At 40.0% G+C, this 20,994-nt stretch overlaps 1 protein-coding gene across 1 annotated transcript in view; it reads left to right on the forward strand.

Annotated features, from left to right (window-relative positions):
- Window positions 1–20,994, forward strand: part of MARK1 (microtubule affinity regulating kinase 1) — a 554,415-nt gene that overhangs the window by 381,818 nt on the left and 151,603 nt on the right. Inside the window, exon 8 of the mRNA XM_053712515.1 lies at window positions 11,394–11,630. Coding sequence (XP_053568490.1) covers window positions 11,394–11,630 — 237 coding nt within the window. The remainder of the gene's footprint in view (window positions 1–11,393; window positions 11,631–20,994) is intronic.

Raw genomic sequence — 20,994 nt, forward strand, 5'->3', positions numbered from 1 at the left:
TACAAATAGACGCCTTGGGACCATGGTCTTTCACAGTAAGTCCTAATGAGCGTAAGACTATATGGGGAGATAGGTGTGGGTCTATTAGAGCCCAGTAGCCACATCTCATATTAGAGGTTAGGTCAATAGTAGTATATAAATATAGCTTGGATAGGTATACGCATCTTTGCCCTTAATCTGTCTCAGACTAAAAAATTATGTTCCGTCCCGATTTTTGACAGCGTACAATAGGGATTGTCTAGACTTGTTTGCCATCTACCCCCTAGTGATGCAGAGAAAAGCCAGTAAATTAAATGATCCCACCCGTCCCGGCCGCTGACGGTTAATATAGCAATAGAACAAACTGTAGATTAAATTGTACATGATAATCAGGGCAGTATGTTTAAATGTACAAAAGGGTGACCGAGATTAGTATATATGAACTATTTAAACAACCCTGGCTAGTCAATAGTATATATGTAATTACTGAAGAGACCCATGTTAGGTAGTGTCTGTTGTTTAAATAGGGGCATTGCTGCGTCGGACTCAATCTAATCAGGATTGTTGCTTAGCCAAACTGTGGTAATGGACCATCTTTTCTTGTAATTTTTAGTAGGATGTACAGTATACACTTTTCAGGGATAAGCATAGCCATAGTGCAACTACAACCCTTAGTCATGGATAACAAGTATTAGGAACTAAGTCATAGGTAAAATTAAGTACAAAGGATTAGACTCAGACAAATTTTATCTATCTTCTGGGCACTGTAATTTACTATCAACAGGACCTGATGAGTTAAAATAGCATGCTCTGTATATATAATAAATAAAAAGAGAGAAGCGCTCAACCTGGGAACGAACAATAGCTTAATAGCTTGTTCTATGGCTAGTTACCACCCTAGAAGCAGCCTCTTTTTGCTCAATATGTGCCTTTCACAGAGAAGAACTTTCCTGTAGCATATCAGTCTGATCCTGACTTCACAGTACAGTCCAGCCCCGAAATACCAGGCAATTCCTCTCTGAACAAGAGAAACAGCAAAACCCCAGACGTACGTTTCAGCCTATTGTGGGCCTCGTCAGTGAGGTGCAGCCATATCCCTCTAGGTACACTGAGCAACGGGTCCACGTCTGGATTCCCGCATCACACTTAGGGAGACTTCCCCAAGTGTCATAATTAGCATAAATAAAAAGAGAGAAGCGCTCAACCTGGGAACGAACAATAGCATAATAGCTTGTTCTATGGCTAGTTACCACCCTAGAAGCAGCCTCTTTTTGCTCAATATGTGCCTTTCACAGAGAAGAACTTTCCTGTAGCATATCAGTCTGATCCTGACTTCACAGTACAGTCCAGCCTCGAAATACCAGGCAATTCCTCTCTGAACAAGAGAAACACAAAACCCCAGACGTACGTTTCGGCCTATTGTGGGCCTCGTCAGTGAGGTGCAGCCATATCCCTCTAGGCACACTGAGCAACGGGTCCACGTCTGGATTCCCGCATCACACTTAGGGAGACTTCCCCAAGTGTCATAATTAGCATAAATAAAAAGAGAGAAGCGCTCAACCTAGGAACGAACAATAGCATAATAGCTTGTTCTATGGCTAGTTACCACCCTAGAAGCAGCCTCTTTTTGCTCAGTATACCCTTTTCAGGGATAAGCATAGCCATAGTGCAACTACAACCCTTAGTCATGGATAACAAGTATTAGGAACTAAGTCATAGGTAAAATTAAGTACAAAGGATTAGACTCAGACAAATTTTATCTATCTTCTGGGCACTGTAATTTACTATCAACAGGACCTGGTGAGTTAAAATAGCATGCTCTGTATATATAATGTCTGAAAGCCACAGTACAATTATAATAGTCTTGTAAAAGTTCTATCATTAACATTACAGTCTGGCAAGGGCAGTGAACTCAAGTCCCTCAGGATCTATGGCAGTATTAACCCCTGGGATATATTGGGGCCCTTTCCAATCTAACAGTGTCCTTTCAAGGACTAGAAAAATATGTAGGCATAGGCTCCTAGTGCACTAAATAAAGCTTAAGTAGTTTTAAAAGCAATGACATGTGGTTACATGGTACGCTGTGTAAGAATACTGTCAAGGTAATTCCTGGGTTAGGAGAAAAGTCATTCTGAAGAGAATGCCAAAGTCATTTTACCAGAGCTGGGCAGTAGAAGGTACCAACAGCGCTATTTAACCTACTCCAACTTTAAGAGCATGCAATTTCATAATGTTTTATAGTAAACCAACTGGAGTTTACAATTAAATAGAATTAAAGCATTACATATACTGCCCATTACAGTCTAACATTTTGACATGTAGCTATCCATTGTCTTTCTCAAATGTGGATATCCATTCGTTTATTGGGGTGAAACAGACAGCTGGCAATATGATAATGCGTTAGTATATCGAAACACAAGCAATATAAGTGAAAATCTTAATTGTCTACATGGCCAAGAGGGCTACTGGTTACAAACGTATACTGATTAAGCATAACATATTTTAACTTAGACTTAAAGATAAGAAAAGTTCACTATAGCGTCATTCTAGTTCTACAGACCCAGTCCTGAGTTTTGGATATTAGTCCTTGCTTCTTACTCAACCCACTCCATTACGATCATCTTGGGAAACACTTACTTGGGTATGGGGTCCTGAGTAGAGGAATGGCAGCATTAGAAAGGTTAGTTCTCGTAGTCGTCCTATTCCCACTAGGCTACAGCTGTCATGAGCGGTAAGTAGCTCACCACCCATTATTCCTCCGGTGCCGATCACAGGTGGATATGGGCAAATGGAATAGATCCTCTGGAACAGATAAGGAGTCTCGGGTGTTGTATATCCAAAATTGATCCATCTCCGCTTTTTGGCCGCAGCCTCAGCTGCTGCTCATGCAACTGGTTGGGAAGCGATCTCTCTTGGTAGATTGAAAAGCGCCTTTTCTTGCCTCTTTTCATTTCCCATCAGCACCTTAGATGCAGATGGCTTCAAGTTGCCAGTCTGAGCTCCTGAGACCACATGGCCCTCAGTCAGGGATTCCCGGGTGAGAAAAGGCTTTCTGTTAGTGAGTTTTGCATCACCCATCTGGTTGCAGGAAGGGGAAATCATCGTGTTAGACAGACCTGTCTTGTTTGGTGTGGACATACGATAAGGTGTCTTTGTTGATCGGTCTGTAATTAGCAATGTAAGCCCTTCTTTAGGTCGCGTTTTGAACAGGAGTTTGCATATCTCTTCCTCCAGACTCCGGAAATGGTCTTGCAGGAGTCAGGCCATCTTACATTCCCATCTATCTATAGCATCCATTATAAATGTGAGCTTGTAATAAAACATCTTTACAATCTTTGACTCTGTGTAGCTGGTTCGCTGAGTTAGTGGTTCCCTATGATGTGATGGTTCTAGCATCGTCTTGCGGGACTTAACTGCTCCTTAACGACAGAGACACACAGGTGTCCTGCCGGGGGTTGGATAATAGGCCGTTTTTTGATGCCTTTTACTCCTTTCTTTATCACCCCACTACTTGGCTATTCGTTAAACTGAATTGTGGGTGTGGTGAGGGGTGTATTTATAGGCATTTTGAGGTTTGGGAAACTTTGCTCCTCCTGGTAGGATTGTATATCCCATACGTCACTAGCTCATGGACTCTTGCCAATATGAAAGAAATTTATTTATCAGGTAAGTTCTTACATAAATTATGTTTTCTCATAAGTCTGATGAGGAAGATACATCGGGACTTTCTGAGGGTGAAATCTCAGATTCGGACAGTATAATTCCTTCTACTGAGACTGAGGTTGTATCCTTCAGATTTAACCTTGAACACCTTTGTGTATTGTTAAAGGAGGTTTTAGCTACTTTAGATGACGCTGATACCCCTGTCGTTGTCACACCTTCCACTTCAGAGGTTTTTCCTGTTCTGGACCGTGCTAGGGAGTTTATCTCACAGGAATGGGAGAAACCAGGGGTGTCTTTTTCCCTGTTTCCCATTTTTAAGAAAATGTTTCCTGTCAAGGACTCCATTAAAGACCCTTGGTATACTGTACCCAAAGTTGAAGGGGCCATTTCCACTCTGGCTAAGAGAACCACTATTCCTATTAAGGATAGCTGCTCTTTTAAGGATCCAATGGACAAGAAGCTGGAGGCTTATTTGAAAAATATTTATGTTCATCAAGGTCTCCAATGGCAACCTGCGGTGTGTATTGCCACCGTGACTAGTGCGGCATTTTATTGGTTCGACACCTTGTCTGATTCTCTTCGAGTAGAGACTTCCTTGGATGAAATTCAGGATAGTATTAAAGCTCTTAAGTTGGCCAATTCCTTTATTGCAGATGCCATTTTACCAGGAGTTAAAACTTCTAGTTTTGCTGCTTTAGCCCGCAGGGCATTATGGTTGAAATCCTGGTCTGCGGACGTTTTCTCTAAAGTCAAGCTTCTAGCGATTCCTTACAAGGGCAAAACCTTGTTTGGACCCGGTTTGGCAGAAATTATCTCTGATATTACGAGTGGAAAATGGTCTTTTCTACCTCAAGATAAGAAGAATAGGCCTAAAAGACGTCACAGTAATTTTCGTAACTTCAGAGGAAAGCCTTCCCTGTCTTCTTCCAAGCAGGAACTATCCAAGTCTTCTTGGAAACCCAATCAGTCTTGGAACAAGGGGAAACAATCAAAGGAACCCGCAGCTGATTCCAAATCAGCATGAAGGGTTTGCCTCCGATCCGGATTCGGATCAGGTGGGGGCAGACTTTCTCAGTTCTCTCAAGCCTGTAAACGAGATGTCCCAGATCCCTGGACTGTGGACATAGTATCCCAGGGTTACAAATTGGAATTCAAGACTTTTCCTCCCAGAGGCAGAATCCTTCTCTCAAGATTATCTGCAGACCAGATAAAGAGAGAAGCGTTCTTGAAATGTATACAACATCTTTCCTCCCTGGGAGTGATAGTTCCAGTGCAGGAACAGGGTCTCGGGTTCTACTCCAACCTATTTGTGGTTCCCAAAAAAGAGGGAACTTTCTGTACCATTCTAGACTTGAAGTGTCTAAGCAAGTTTCTCAAAGTTTCATCCTTGAAGATGGAGACTATACGCTCCATTCTTCCTTTAGTAAAAGAGGGTCAGTTCATGACAAGCATAGACCTAAAGGATGCGTATCTTCATATTCCAATTCACAGGGACCATCACAGATTCCTGAGATTTGCCTTTCTGGACAAACATTTCCAGTTCGTGGCCCTTCAATTTGGTCTAGTCACGTCTCCCAAAGGTTCTGGGGGCTCTTTTAGCAGTGATCCGTTCTCGTGGAATTGCTGTGGCACCCTACCTGGACGACATATTGGGTCAGGCGCCATCTTTTCAACAAGCAAAATCTCACACAGAGATATTGTTGTCTTTTTTTTCATTCCCACGGATGGAATGTGAATCTGGAAAAAAGCTCCCTTTCCCCTGCTACAAGAGTAGTGTTCTTAGGGACTATAATAGATTCTCTATTGATGAAGATTTTTCTGACAGAGGTCATGAAAAACAAAATAATTTCCTCTTGCCTCTATCTTCAGGCTACTGCTCATCCTTCAGTGGCTCAATGTATTGAGGTAATCGGTCTGATGGTGGCTTCCATGGACATCATTCCTTTTCCTCGATTCCATTTGAGAGCTCTCCAGTTGGGCATGCTCAGACAATGGAATGGCGACCAATTCGGATCTATCTCAGAGAATAGAGTTAGATCAGTCGTCAAGGGACTCTCTCCCGTGGTGGATTTCTCAGGAACATCTGTTTCAGGGTACATGCTTTCGGAGACCTTCCTGGGTGATCATGACAACGGACGCCAGCCTGCTGGGCTAGGGAGCAGTTTGGAACTCGTTAAAAGCTCAGGGCCTTTGGAGTCGGGAGGAGTCTGCTCTTCCCATCAACATCTTGGAGTTGAGGGCGATTTACAATGCTCTATTGGCTTGGCCTCAGTTGTCCTCAGCCCAGTTTATCAGGTTCCAGTCAGACAACATAACCTCTGTGGCTTACATCAATCACCAGTGCGGAACTTGGAGTTCCTTAGCCATGAAGGAGGTTACTCGGATTCTTCAGTGGGCAGAGACCCACAATTGCTGTCTATCTGCCATCCACATTCCAGGAGTAGACAACTGGGAAGTGGATTTTCTGAGCAGACAGACTTTTCATCCCAGGGAGTGGGAACTCCATCCGGAGATGTTTTCCAGCTTAATCCTCAAATGGGGGGTGTCGGAGTTAGATCTGATGGTGTCCCGCCAGAACGCCAAGCTTCCAAGTTACGGTTCAAGGTCAAGAGATCCGCAGGCCGTTCTGATAGATGCTCTGGCGGTTCCTTGAGTTTTCAGGTTGGCATACCTGTTTCCTCCATTTGCTCTCCTTCCACAAGTCATTGCTCGTATCAAATGGGATAGGGCGTCTGTGATTTTATTACCCCCTGCGTGGCATCACAGGATCTGGTTTGCAGACCTAGTGGAGATGTCATCTCTCCCACCTTAGAGACTACCTCTGAGGAAGGACTCCCTCATTCAGGGTTGCTTCCTTCATCCAAATCTTGGTTCTCTGAAGCTGACTGCTTGGAGATTGAATGCTTAATTCTGTTTAAGCGTGGTTTTTCTGAGTCGGTCATGAGACCATGATTCAGGCTCGCAAGCCTGTTACTAGAAAAATTTACCATAAGATATGGCGTAAATATCTTTATTGGTGTGAATCAAAGGGCTACTCTTGGAGTAGAATTAGAATTCCTACAATTTTATCTTTTCTTCAGGAAGGCCTGGAGAAGGGATTGTCAGTCAGTACCCTGAAGGGTCAGATTTCTGCTTTATCAGTTTTACTACATAAACGTTTGGCGGATGTGCCAGATGTGCAATCTTTTTGTCAGGCCTTGGTGAAAATCAGGCCTATATTTAAGTCTGTTGCTCCTCCTTGGAGCCTTAACCTTGTTCTTAAAGTTTTACAGCTGGCTCCGTTTGAGCTGTTGCATTCTATAGACATTAAGTTGTTATCTTGGAAGCTTTTGTTTCTTGTTGCTATCTCTCCTGCTCGAAGAGTCTCGGAACTCTCAACTTTACAGTGTGATTCCCCTTATCTTATTTTTCATGCCGATAAGGCAGTTCTTTGTACTAAGTTAGGTTTCCTTCCAAAGGTTGTTTCTAATAGAAATATCAATCAGGAATTTGTTGTTCCCTCTCTGTGTCCTAATCCTTCTTCTTCCAAAGAACGTTTGTGACACAATTTGGATGTTGAACGTGCTCTTAAATTCTACTTACAGGTGACTAAGGATTTTCGCCAGTCCTCTGCCCTCTTTGTCTGTTTTTCTGGGAAGCGTAAAGGTCAGAAAGCTACTGCTACTTCTCTTTCTTTTTGGTTACGAAGTATAATTTGTTTGGCTTATGAGATTGCTGGATAGCAGCCTCCTGAGAGAATTATGGCTCATTCCACAAGACCTGTTTCCTTTTCTTGGACTTTCAAAAAAATGAAGCTTCTGTGGAACAAATTTGCAAGGCTGCAACTTAGTCTTCTCTACATACTTTTTCCAAACTTTCCAAATTTTATATTTTTGCCTCAGCTGAGGCTTCTTTTGGGAGAAAGGTTCTTCAAGTGTTGGTGCCTTCTGTTTAGTACTGCCTGTCTTGTCCCTCCCTATTTATTTGTGTCCTGTAGCTTGGTTATTGGTTCCGAACAGTAATTACTCAAGTTGTGAACTCACCATATCTTAGGAAAGAAAATCAAAATTTATGCTTACCTGATAAATTTCTTTCCGGATATGGTGAGTCCATGGCCCCACCCTTTATTTAAAGACAGTTGTTCTTTTGACTATAACCTCAGGCACCTCTACACCTTTTTCTCCATTTCCCTTCGGTCAAATGACTGAGGGTTGTGGTTAAGGGAGTGATACTTAGCAGTTTAACTGTGGTGCTCTTTGCCTCCTCCTGCTGGCCAGGAATGATATTCCCAACAGTAATTATTCAAGCCGTGGACTCACCATATCCGGAAAGAAAGAAATGTATCAGGTAAGCATAAATTTTGTTTTTTTAACAGACAAACAGGCCTTTCTAGTGATACCCTATATGGGCATGTAAAAAAAACAATAAATAGGAATTTAATATTGAAAAATGGGGGGGGGAGGGGTAATGATAAAAAAAAAAAAAAAAGAAATCTTCCAAATTATGTTGTCCTCATTTTAGACATACCCCATATGTCTGGGGCATACTAGTATCCAGGCTCCATTTTAAGTATACTGTGAGTGTGACTGGCTGTAACATTGATTGTATACACAGTAACTGTCATTGTTTTACAGTTGCTGTACTGCTACTGCACGAGATACACACTGATCACAGCCTGGGGTGCCCTCCATTCCTCTATTTCTGTACTGCTCACATCTGAGGCATGCAGAAATAGCACGGGCACGTCATCCTCACAGACAGAGGTGCTAAAGCTCAAGACATCTTTAAGGGGTTAAAATGTCATGCCCCTATAAGTCCTGATTGCTTATTGGCTTATAAACAGAACACCCACTGCTTTAGCGGTAAGCAGTAACATTCCTTATATGCATGAAATGTAATATCAATACAGGAAAACTGTTTTACAAAAAAAAAAAAGGTAACTAATTTATTTTAAAACTAGGCGATAAGCCTGCCCAGTCTAATTAAAAAAAACTACAACCCCCAAAGCTAAAATTACAAAAAATAAAAAATGTAAAATTACAGAGAAAAATAAACAAAGCTATCCAAAATAAAAAATGTAAACCTAAACTAATACCCCTATAAAAAAAACCAAAAAAAACCCCTAATCTAATACTAAACTACCAATAGCCCTTAAAAGGGCTTTTGTAGGGCATTGCCCTAAGTTAAACAGCTCTTTTACCTAAACCAATTATTAACCCCCTAACAGTAAAAAAACCCCACCTACCAAACCCCCCAAAATAAAAAAAACTAACACTAAAAAAAACTAAACTACCTATTGCCCCTAAAAGGGGCATTTGTATGGGCATTGCCCTTAAAATGGCAATCAGCTCTTTTCCAGTACATTAAATCCCTAATCTAAAAAAAAAAATCCTAATTATAAGGCCCAAATAGATACTCACCGTTCCTGAAGTCCGGTGGAGAGGGTATTCCAGGTGGCTCCATCATCTTCTATCTTCATCCGGAGCGAAGGCGGCGCGGAGTGGAGGGGCAATGGATACTTTATTTTTTTTAGTGTTAGTTTTTATTTTTATTTTGGGGTGTTTGGTGGGTGGGGGTTTTACAGTTAGGGGGGATTTAGTGATTTTTAAATGTAAAAGAGCTGTTTAACATAGGGCAATGCCCTACAAAAGGCCCTTTTAAGGGGATGTTTTTATTTTGGGGGGCTTTTTTATTTTCATAGGGATTGGGTTTAATTTTTTTATTTTTGGTAATTTGGTTTATTTTTTTCTGTAATGTTAGACTTTTTTATTTTTTGTAATTTTAGATTATTTTTTTGTAATTTAATGTTAGGTTTTATTTAAGTGTAACTTAGTATTGGGGTTAATTTAGGGGGTGTTAGGTTAGGGGGCTTAGTAACTAAATTAGTTATTTGCGTTGTGGGGGGGTTGGCGGTTTAGGAGTTAATAGGTTAATTAGGTTTATTGTGATGTTGGTTGGCGGTTTAGGGGTTAATGGGTTAATTAGTTTTATTGCGATGTGGGGTTAATAGGTTTATTAGGTTTATTGCGATGTGAGGGGTTGGTGGTTAAGGGGTTAATATTTTAATTAGGTTATTTGCGGATTAGGGGTTAATTACTTTATTATTTTGCAATGTATGGGTTTGCAGTTTAGGTGTTTGTTAATACTTTGTGTGGGCTGTTAGTTTTTTTTTGTTATACTACTTGCGGGCGGTTACGTGTTTTTTACTTATTTCTTGCGGGCGTTAACGTGTTTTTTCAATATTTTGTGCGGACGGTTGTGTTTTTTACTTTTTTTTTTTAATAGGCTTCGGGTTTGCCTTCGCTGCATCCAGGTGGATTCCGAAAATGCGGTGGATTCTTTCACCACCCTGCCATTTTCATAAATCCACCGGGATGCAGCTTCACTGCATCCAGGTGGATTCTTTTGGCTGCGCGCAGCCAACATTCTTTTGGCTGCCTCGCGCAGCCAACATTCCTTTGGCTGCCTCGCGCAGCCAACATTCCTTTGGCTGCCTCGCGCAGCCAACATTCCTTTGGCTGCCTCGCGCAGCCAACATTCCTTTGAGGATGCATGCGCAACTGGCGACGCTGACGGAAGCGTTACAAATGCGATTATAGTATAGATACCTTTTTTAGATACAAGAAAGAAAATGAAAATAAAAATGACTTGTGTCACTTTAATGGTCCAGTTGAGGTGATGTAACACGTTACTGGTAACACTTGGAACAGCAGAAATAAAACAATGTATGTCTGCAGATCACAGCTCACATGCTTGACAAATTTTTTCATATAGTGATAACTGTAAATGAGACTTTACAGTTGTCAGTAACATTTAAGTAAAATTAAACTTTCTTGAATCGGATTGTGCAATTTGAAGAGACTTTTTATTTACTTCTATTGTCAAATGTACTTTTTTCTCTTGGTATCCTGTGTTTAAAAAGATAGCTAGATATGCTAGAGAGCAGCACTGTACTACAGCTAGCTGGTGACACGGTTAAAGGATAAGGAAATACAATAGATTTGCATTACACATTATAAAGACAATGCAATAGCACTTAGTCTGATCTTTAAGTGAGTAGTAGATTTTTTATGTCTATTTCCGGTCCTCCTGTATCATGTGACAGCTATCAGCCAATCACAAATGCATATACGTATATTCTGTGAATTCTTGCACATGCTCAGTAATAGCTTGTTACTCATAAAGCGTAAATATAAAAAGACTGCACATTTTGTTAATGTAAGTGAGTTATAAAGTTGTTTAAAATTGCTGTTCTATCTGAATTAAAGTTTAATTTTGACTTAAAGGGCCACTAAACCCAAAATCTTTCTTTCATGATTCAGATAGAGAATAGAAATTTAAACAACATTACAATTTACTTCTATTATTTATTTTGCTTCATTTTTTAGATATCCTTAGTTGAAGAAAAAGCAATGCACATGGTGAGCCAATCACATGATGCTTCTATGTGCAGCAACCAATCAGCAGCTAGTGAGCATATCTAGATATGCTTTTCATCAAAGTATATCAAGAGAATAAAACAAATTAGATAATATAAGTAAATTAGAAAGATGTCTCTTTCTAAATCATAAAAGAAAAAATGTGGGTGGCATGTCCCTTTAAGTGTCCCTTTAAACATACAGTTATATGCAAGCAATACTACAATTATAAAAGGCAAACACATTGAGATCATGATCTTTTTTGCATTTTTATCACAAGCATTGTTTCAAAATCGTCCATTCAAGCCTGGTTTAGTAATGATTTCTTAATGTTTTTATTTTATTTTTAAACAGGCAGAAAACCTTCTTCTTGATTCAGACATGAATATAAAAATAGCAGACTTTGGATTCAGCAATGAGTTTACTGTTGGTAACAAGCTGGACACGTTCTGCGGCAGCCCCCCATATGCAGCGCCAGAACTCTTTCAGGGAAAAAAATATGATGGTCCTGAAGTGGACGTGTGGAGCCTCGGGGTTATTCTGTACACGCTAGTCAGCGGCTCATTACCTTTTGATGGACAGAACCTAAAGGTACATATATTATATTCTCTGCAAGGACATAGGTGACTAAGTCAGTGATTAGAATGTATTGATTCTTTTCTACTAGCAAAGAGGCTTTTAGTAAATACGATCACTTTTCATTAAAGGGACATTATTGTCAATATTTCATATGCAGAAAAAGTGTTTCCAGGCTCTGTGTTTTAATAGGAACTTTTTTTGCTTCAAGGAATAAGGACAATGTTTTAAACCTGTTATAGGTCCTTCATCTGCCTATAGCAGGTTCAGATTATTTTTTTCTTTAGACCCTGATATGAAGCAATAACTGTCCCTTTTTAAACACAGAGACTGAAATCACTTTTTCTTTTTTACGTACTAAAATGTGACTAATCCAAGATTCTGTGCCTTAAATTGTGTGCTTATTTAACTGATTTTGTCAGTTAAATATGCACCAGAAATGAATTACTGCATTTCAAAATGCCTGCAAAATAAATGTTTTAAAGCATTTAAAAAGGTCATTTTGCCAAAAAAAATTTTTTTTATTTTTGTAAACCCAGCACCACAGCTGCTGAAAAAGCTTGTAAGGGCTCAAAGGCATACATATTTGTGCCCCTGTGCACCCCAGCTTGCCTGTGGCGGGCAGCAATACGCTGCCGGAATTCAGCATTGCACAAGAGCGCTATTTTGCGATCTTGTGGAACACTGCCCCCTGCACGAGCACAGCCAATCACGGGCAGGCAGGAGCTGTCAGTCTCCCCAGTTGGACAAGACCGGGGAGATTTAAATTTTCCTCCAAAGAGTTGGAGAAGAGTGTAGGGAGCAGCAGTCTGATGACCGCTGCTTGATAAATACTGATAGCAGGTTCTCTTGTGAGAACATGCAGTTGTAGGGAGGTGAAGGGCTTGATAAATCGAGCCCTAAAGGGTCGATTTATCAAAGCTGAGTCAGACAGGGGCGCATATGCGTACCCCTGTCCGCCTCAGCTCGCCTCTAGCGGGGAGAATTTCCCCGGAGGAATTTACAATTGCTCGCGAGCGCTATTTTGCACTCGCGTGCAATCCTGCCAATCACGCGCGGGCAGGAGCTGTCAATCTCCTCGGTCGGACTAAAAAAAACTACCATTACAAAAAAAACTAAACTAAATTATCCAAAAAAATAAAGATTCCTTTTCTAATACCCTTTTACAAAAAAAAAACACCCACAAAATAAAAAAGCCTAATCTAGAATAAACTACCAAGGGCCCTTAAAAGGGCCTTTCTTTCATGTAATTAGCAAGAGTCCATGAGCTAGTGACGTATGGGATATACATTCCTACCAGGAGGGGCAAAGTTTCCCAAACCTTAAAATGCCTATAAATACACCCCTCACCACACCCACAATTCAGTTTTACAAACTTTGCCTCCTATGGAGGTGGTGAAGTAAGTTTGTGCTAGATTCTACGTTGATATGCGCTCCGCAGCAGGTTGGAGCCCGGTTTTCCTCTCAGCGTGCAGTGAATGTCAGAGGGATGTGAGGAGAGTATTGCCTGTTTGAATTCAATGATCTCCTTCTACGGGGTCTATTTCATAGGTTCTCTGTTATCGGTCGTAGAGATTCATCTCTTACCTCCCTTTTCAGATCGACGATATACTCTTATATATATATACCATTACCTCTGCTGATTTTCGTTTCAGTACTGGTTTGGCTTTCTACAAACATGTAGATGAGTGTCCTGGGGTAAGTAAGTCTTATTTTCTGTAACACTCTAAGCTATGGTTGGGCACTTTTTTAATAAAGTTCTAAATATATGTATTCAAACATTTATTTGCCTTGACTCAGGATGTTCAACATTCCTTATTTTCAGACAGTCAGTTTCATATTTGGGATAATGCACTTGAATCAAATATTTTTCTTACCTTAAAAATTTGACTTTTTTCCCTGTGGGCTGTTAAGCTCGCGGGGGCTGAAAATGCTTCATTTTATTGCGTCATTCTTAGCGCGGACTTTTTTGGCGCAAAAAATCTTTTCTGTTTCCGGCGTCATACGTGTCGCCGGAAGTTGCGTCATTTTTTGACGTTCTTTTGCGCCAAAAATGTCGGCGTTACGGACGTGGCGTCATTTTTGGCGGCAAAAGCATTTAGGCGCCAAATAATGTGGGCGTCTTATTTGGCGCTAAAAAAATGTGGGCGTCGCTTTTGTCTCCACATTATTTAAGTCTCATTTTTTCTTTGCTTCTGGTTGCTAGAAGCTTGTTCCTTGGCATTTTTTCCCATTCCTGAAACTGTCATTTAAGGAATTTGATCAATTTTGCTTTATATGTTGGTTTTTCTCTTACATATTGCAAGATGTCTCACGTTGCATCTGAGTCAGAAGATACTTCAGGAAAATCGCTGTCTGGTGCTGGACCTACCAAAGCTAAGTGTATCTGCTGTAAACTTTTGGTAGCTATTCCTCCAGCTTTTGTTTGTATTAATTGTCATGACAAACTTGTTAATGCAGATAATATTTCCTTTAGTAATGTACCATTACCTGTTGCAGTTCCATCAACATCTAATGTTCAGAATGTTCCTGATAACATAAGAGATTTTGTTTCTGAATCCATCAAGAAGGCTATGTCTGTTATTCCTCCTTCTAGTAAACATAAAAAATATTTTAAAACTTCTCTTTATACAGATGAATTTTTAAATGAACATCATCATTCTGATTCTAATGACTCTTCTGGTTCAGAGGATTCTGTCTCAGAGATTGATGCTGATAAATCTTCATATTTATTTAAAATGGAATTTATTCGTTCTTTACTTAAAGAAGTACTAATTGCTTTAGAAATTGAGGATTCTGGTCCTCTTGATACTAAATCTAAACGTTTAGATAAGGTCTTTAAATCTCCTGTGGTTATTCCAGAAGTTTTTCCTGTTCCTGGTGCTAATTCTGAAGTAATTTCCAGAGAATGGAATAATTTGGGTAATTCATTTACTCCTTCTAAACGTTTTAAGCAATTATATCCTGTGCCGTCTGACAGATTAGAATTTTGGGACAAAATCCCTAAAGTTGATGGGGCTATTTCTACCCTTGCTAAACGTACTACTATTCCTACGTCAGATGGTACTTCGTTTAAGGATCCTTTAGATAGGAAAATTGAATCCTTTCTAAGAAAAGCTTATCTGTGTTCAGGTAATCTTCTTAGACCTGCTATATCATTGGCTGATGTTGCTGCAGCTTCAACTTTTTGGTTGGAAACTTTAGCGCAACAAGTAACAGATCATGATTCTCATAATATTATTATTCTTCTTCAACATGCTAATAATTTTATCTGTGATGCCATTTTTGATATTATCAGAGTTGATGTCAGGTTTATGTCTCTAGCTATTTTAGCTAGAAGAGCTTTATAGCTTAAAGCTTGGAATGCTGATATGTCTTCTAAATCGACTCTACTTTCCATTTCTTTCCAGGGTAACAAATTATTTGGTTCTCAGTTGGATTCTATTATCTCAACTGTTACTGGTGGGAAAGGAACTTTTTTACCACAGGATAAAAAATCTAAGGGTAAAAACAGGGCTAATAATCGTTTTCGTTCCTTTCGTTTCAACAAAGAACAAAAGCCTGATCCTTCATCCTCAGGAGCAGTTTCAGTTTGGAAACCATCTCCAGTCTGGAATAAATCCAAGCCTTCTAGAAAAGCAAAGCCAGCTTCTAAGTCCACATGAAGGTGCGGCCCTCATTCCAGCTCAGCTGGTAGGGGGCAGGTTACGTTTTTTCAAAGAAATTTGGATCAATTCTGTTCACAATCTTTGGATTCAGAACATTGTTTCAGAAGGGTACAGAATTGGTTTCAAGATAAGACCTCCTGCAAAGAGATTTTTTCTTTCCCCTGTCCCAGTAAATCCAGTGAAAGCTCAAGCATTTCTGAAATGTGTTTCAGATCTAGAGTTGGCTGGAGTAATTATGCCAGTTCCAGTTCTGGAACAGGGGCTGGGGTTTTATTCAAATCTCTTCATTGTACCAAAGAAGGAGAATTCCTTCAGACCAGTTCTGGATCTAAAAATATTGAATCGTTATGTAAGGATACCAACGTTCAAAATGGTAACTGTAAGGACTATCTTGCCTTTTGTTCAGCAAGGGCATTATATGTCCACAATAGATTTACAGGATGCATATCTGCATATTCCGATTCATCCAGATCATTATCAGTTCCTGAGATTCTCTTTTCTGGACAAGCATTACCAGTTTGTGGCTCTGCCGTTTGGCCTAGCTACAGCTCCAAGAATTTTTACAAAGGTTCTCGGTGCCCTTCTGTCTGTAATCAGAGAACAGGGTATTGTGGTATTTCCTTATTTGGACGATATCTTGGTACTTGCTCAGTCTTTACATTTAGCAGAATCTCATACGAATCGACTTGTGTTGTTTCTTCAAGATCATGGTTGGAGGATCAATTCACTAAAAAGTTCATTGATTCCTCAGACAAGGGTAACCTTTCTGGGTTTCCAGATAGATTCAGTGTCCATGACTCTGTCTTTGACAGACAAGAGACGTCTAAAATTGATTTCAGCTTGTCGAAACCTTCAGTCACAATCATTCCCTTCGGTAGCCTTATGCATGGAAATTCTAGGTCTTATGACTGCTGCATCGGACGCGATCCCCTTTGCTCGTTTTCACATGCGACCTCTTCAGCTCTGTATGCTGAATCAATGGTGCAGGGATTACACGAAGATATCTCAATTAATATCTTTAAAACCGATTGTACGACACTTCAGGGGGCTTCTTTTGTTCTTCCGACCTGGACTGTAATTTCAACAGATGCAAGTCTTACAGGTTGGGGAGCTGTGTGGGGATCTCTGACGGCACAAGGAGTTTGGGAATCTCAGGAGGTGAGATTACCGATCAATATTTTGGAACTCCGTGCAATTTTCAGAGCTCTTCAGTCTTGGCCTCTTCTGAAGAGAGAATCGTTCATTTGTTTTCAGACAGACAATGTCACAACTGTGGCATACATCAATCATCAAGGAGGGACTCACAGTCCTCTGGCTATGAAAGAAGTATCTCGAATTCTGGTTTGGGCGGAATCCAGCTCCTGTCTAATCTCTGCGGTTCATATCCCAGGTATAGACAATTGGGAAGCGGATTATCTCAGTCGCCAAACGTTGCATCCGGGCGAATGGTCTCTTCACCCAGAGGTATTTCTTCAGATTGTTCAAATGTGGGAGCTTCCAGAAATAGATCTGATGGCGTCTCATCTAAACAAGAAACTTCCCAGGTATCTGTCCAGATCCCGGGATCCTCAGGCGGAAGCAGTGGATGCATTATCACTTCCTTGGAAGTATCATCCTGCCTATATCTTTCCGCCTCTAGTTCTTCTTCCAAGAGTAATCTCCAAGATTCTGAAGGAATGCTCGTTTGTTCTGCTGGTAGCTCCGGCATGGCCTCACAGGTTTTGGTATGCGGATCTTGTCCGGATGGCCTCTTGCCATCCGTGGACTCTTCCGCTAAGACCAGACCTTCTGTCGCAAGGTCCTTTTTTCCATCAGGATCTCAAATCCTTAAATTTAAAGGTATGGAGATTGAACGCTTGATTCTTGGTCAAAGAGGTTTCTCTGACTCTGTGATTACTATGTTACAGGCTCGTAAATCTGTATCCAGAGAGATATATTATAGAGTCTGGAAGACTTATATTTCTTGGTGTCTTTCTCATCATTTTTCTTGGCATTCTTTTAGAATTCCGAGAATTTTACAGTTTCTTCAGGATGGTTTAGATAAAGGTTTATCCGCAAGTTCTTTGAAAGGACAAATCTCTGCTCTTTCTGTTCTTTTTCACAGAAAGATTGCTAATCTTCCTGATATTCATTGTTTTGTACAAGCTTTGTTTCGTATAAAGCCTGTCATTAAGTCAATTTCTCCTCCTTGGAGTTTGAATTTGGTTCTGGGGGCTCTTCAAGCTCCTCCTTTTGAACCCATGCATTCATTGGACATTAAATTACTTTCTTGGAAAGTTTTGTTCCTTTTGGCGATCTCTTCTGCCAGAAGAGTCTCTGAATTATCCGCTCTTTCTTGTGAGTCTCCTTTTCTGATTTTACATCAGGATAAGGCGGTGTTGCGAACTTCTTTTGAATTTTTACCTAAGGTTGTGAATTCCAACAACATTAGTAGAGAAATTGTAGTTCCCTCATTATGTCCTAATCCTAAGAATTCTAAGGAGAAATCGTTGCATTCTTTGGATGTTGTTAGAGCTTTGAAATATTATGTTGAAGCTACTAAGTCTTTCCGAAAGACTTCTAGTCTATTTGTTATCTTTTCCGGTTCTAGAAAAGGCCAGAAAGCTTCTGCCATTTCTTTGGCATCTTGGTTGAAATCTTTAATTCATCATGCCTATGTCGAGTCGGGTAAAACTCCGCCTCAAAGGATTACAGCTCATTCTACTAGGTCAGTTTCTACTTCCTGGGCGTTTAGGAATGATCAGATTTGCAAAGCAGCAACTTGGTCCTCTTTGCATACTTTTACTAAATTCTACCATTTTGATGTATTTTCTTCTTCTGAAGCAGTTTTTGGTAGAAAAGTACTTCAGGCAGCGGTTTCAGTTTGAATCTTCTGTTTATGTTTTTCATTAAACTTTATTTTGGGTGTGGATTATTTTCAGCAGGAATTGGCTGTCTTTATTTTATCCCTCCCTCTCTAGTGACTCTTGCGTGGAAAGATCCACATCTTGGGTAGTCATTATCCCATACGTCACTAGCTCATGGACTCTTGCTAATTACATGAAAGAAAACATAATTTATGTAAGAACTTACCTGATAAATTAATTTCTTTCATATTAGCAAGAGTCCATGAGGCCCGCCCTTTTTTGTGGTGGTTATGATTGTTTTGTATAAAGCACAATTATTCCAATTCCTTATTTTATATGCTTTCGCACTTTTTTCTTATCACCCCACTTCTTGGCTATTCGTTAAACTGAATTGTGGGTGTGGTGAGGGGTGTATTTATAGGCATTTTAAGGTTTGGGAAACTTTGCCCCTCCTGGTAGGAATGTATATCCCATATGTCACTAGCTCATGGACTCTTGCTAATATGATAGAAATTAATTTATCAGGTAAGTTCTTACATAAATTATGTTTTTGTAGGGCATTGCCCTGAGTTAAACAACTCTTTTGCTCCAAAAAATAATACAGAGACCCCCTAACATTATACAAACCCCCACCCCCCAAGCTATCAAGGGCCCTTAAAAGGGCCTTTTGGGGGGCCTTAAAAGGGCCTTTTGTAGGGCATTGCCCTAAGTTAAACAGCTCTTTTTCTAAAAAAAAAAAAAAAACACCCCCTAAAAATATACATTACACAAAATAACAAACAAATTATCAAAAATAAAAAAATATTCCTATTCTAATACCCATAAAAAACACCCCAAAATAAAAAAAACCTAATCTAGAATAAACTACCAATGGCCCTTAAAAGGGCCTTTTGTAGGGCATTGCCCTAAAGAAATCAGCTCTGTTTATCAAATAAAAATACAAATACCCACTAACATTACATACCCCCAACCCCCAAACTCACAAAATAAAAAAAAAAACTACTTAAAAAACCCAAGCTACCCATTGCCCTGAAAAGGGCATTTGTATGGGCATTGCCCTTAAAAGGGCATTTAGCTCTTTACTGCACAGACCCTAAACTAAAAAATAAAACCCACCCAATAAACCCTTAAAAAAGCCTAACACTAACCCCTGACAATCCACTTAGTTTTTGAAGTCCCGCTTGAACGATCTTCATCCCGGAGTTGAAGTCCTGATCCAGGCGGCGAGAAGTCTTCATCCAGACGGCCTCTTCAATCTTCATCCCGGCGGCGAAGTCCTGATTCAAGCGGCGAGAAGTCTTCATCCAGACGGCCTCGAAGAAGACATCCGGTTGAAAAATTTGAATCAGCCAATAGGAATTAGAGCTGCTAAAATCCTATTGGCTGTTCAAATCAGCCAATAGGATTTAAGCAGCTCTAATTCTATTTGATGATGAATCAGCCAATAGAATTAGAGCTGCTTAAATCCTATTGGCTGTTCAAATCAGCCAATAGGATTTAAGCAGCTCTCATTCTATTGGCTGATTCAGATTTGTAGCGTAAAACTCATAACTACTGACTTTAGATGGCGGTACAGATCTTGTCGTTTTAGGCTGTAACACTCGCTTTTTAGCCAGAACGCAAAACTCGTAATACGGGCGCTATGGGAATTCCATGGAAAAACATAATTTATGTAAGAACTTACCTGATAAATTCATTTCTTTCATATTGGCAAGAGTCCATGAGCTAGTGACGTGTGGGATATACAATCCTACCAGGAGGGTCAAAGTTTCCCAAACCTCAAAATGCCTATAAATACACCCCTCACCACACCCACAATTCATTTTAACGAGTAGCCAAGTAGTGTGGTGATATGAAAGGAGTAAAAAGCATCAATAAAGGAATTTGGAAATAATTGTGCTTTATACAAAAAAAATCATAACCACCATAAAAAGGGTGGGCCTCATGGACTCTTGCCAATATGAAAGAAGTGAATTTATCAGGTAAGTTCTTACATAAATTATGTTTTCTTTCATGTAATTGGCAAGAGTCCATGAGCTAGTGACGTATGGGATAGCAATACCCAAGAAGTGGAACTCCACGCAAGAGTCACTAGAGAGGGAGGGATAAAAATAAAAACAGCCATGAATCCACAACCCAAAACATAAGTTTAGTCTCATAATTGAAAATAAAAAACTTAAATCGGAAGCAGAAGAATCAAACTGAAACAGCTGCCTGAAGAAGTTTTCTACCAAAAACTGCTTCCGAAGAAGCAAATACATCAAAATGATAGAATTTAGTAAATGAATGCAAAGAAGACCAAGTTGCAGCTTTGCAAATCTGATCAACTGAAGCTTCATTTTTAAAAGCCCAGGAAGTGGAGACTGATCTAGTAGAATGAGCTGCAATTCTCTGAGGCGGGGCTTGACCCGACTCCAAATAAGCTTGATGAATCAAAAGCTTTAACCACGAAGCCAAGGAAACGGCAGAAACCTTCTGACCTTTCCTGGAACCAGAAAAGCTCACAAATAGACTGGAAGTCTTCCTGAAAACTTTAGTAGCTTCAACATAATATTTCAGAGCTCTCATCACATCCAAAGAATGTAAAAATCTCTCCAAAGAATTCTTAGGATTAGGACACAAAGAAGGGACAACAATTTCTCTATTAATGTTGTTAGAATTCACAACCTTAGGTAAGAATTTAAAGGAAGTCGGCAAAACTGCCTTATCCTGATGAAAAATCTGAAAAAGAGATTCACAAGAGAGAGCAGATAATTCAGAAACTCTTCTAGCAGAAGAGATGGCCAAAAGGAACAACACTTTCCAAGAAAGTAGTTTAATGTCCAAAGAATGCATAGGCTCAAATGGAGGAGCCTGTAAAGCCTT

The sequence above is a fragment of the Bombina bombina genome, chromosome 4, assembly GCF_027579735.1.
Source record: "Bombina bombina isolate aBomBom1 chromosome 4, aBomBom1.pri, whole genome shotgun sequence".
Taxonomy (NCBI): Eukaryota; Metazoa; Chordata; class Amphibia; order Anura; family Bombinatoridae; genus Bombina; species Bombina bombina.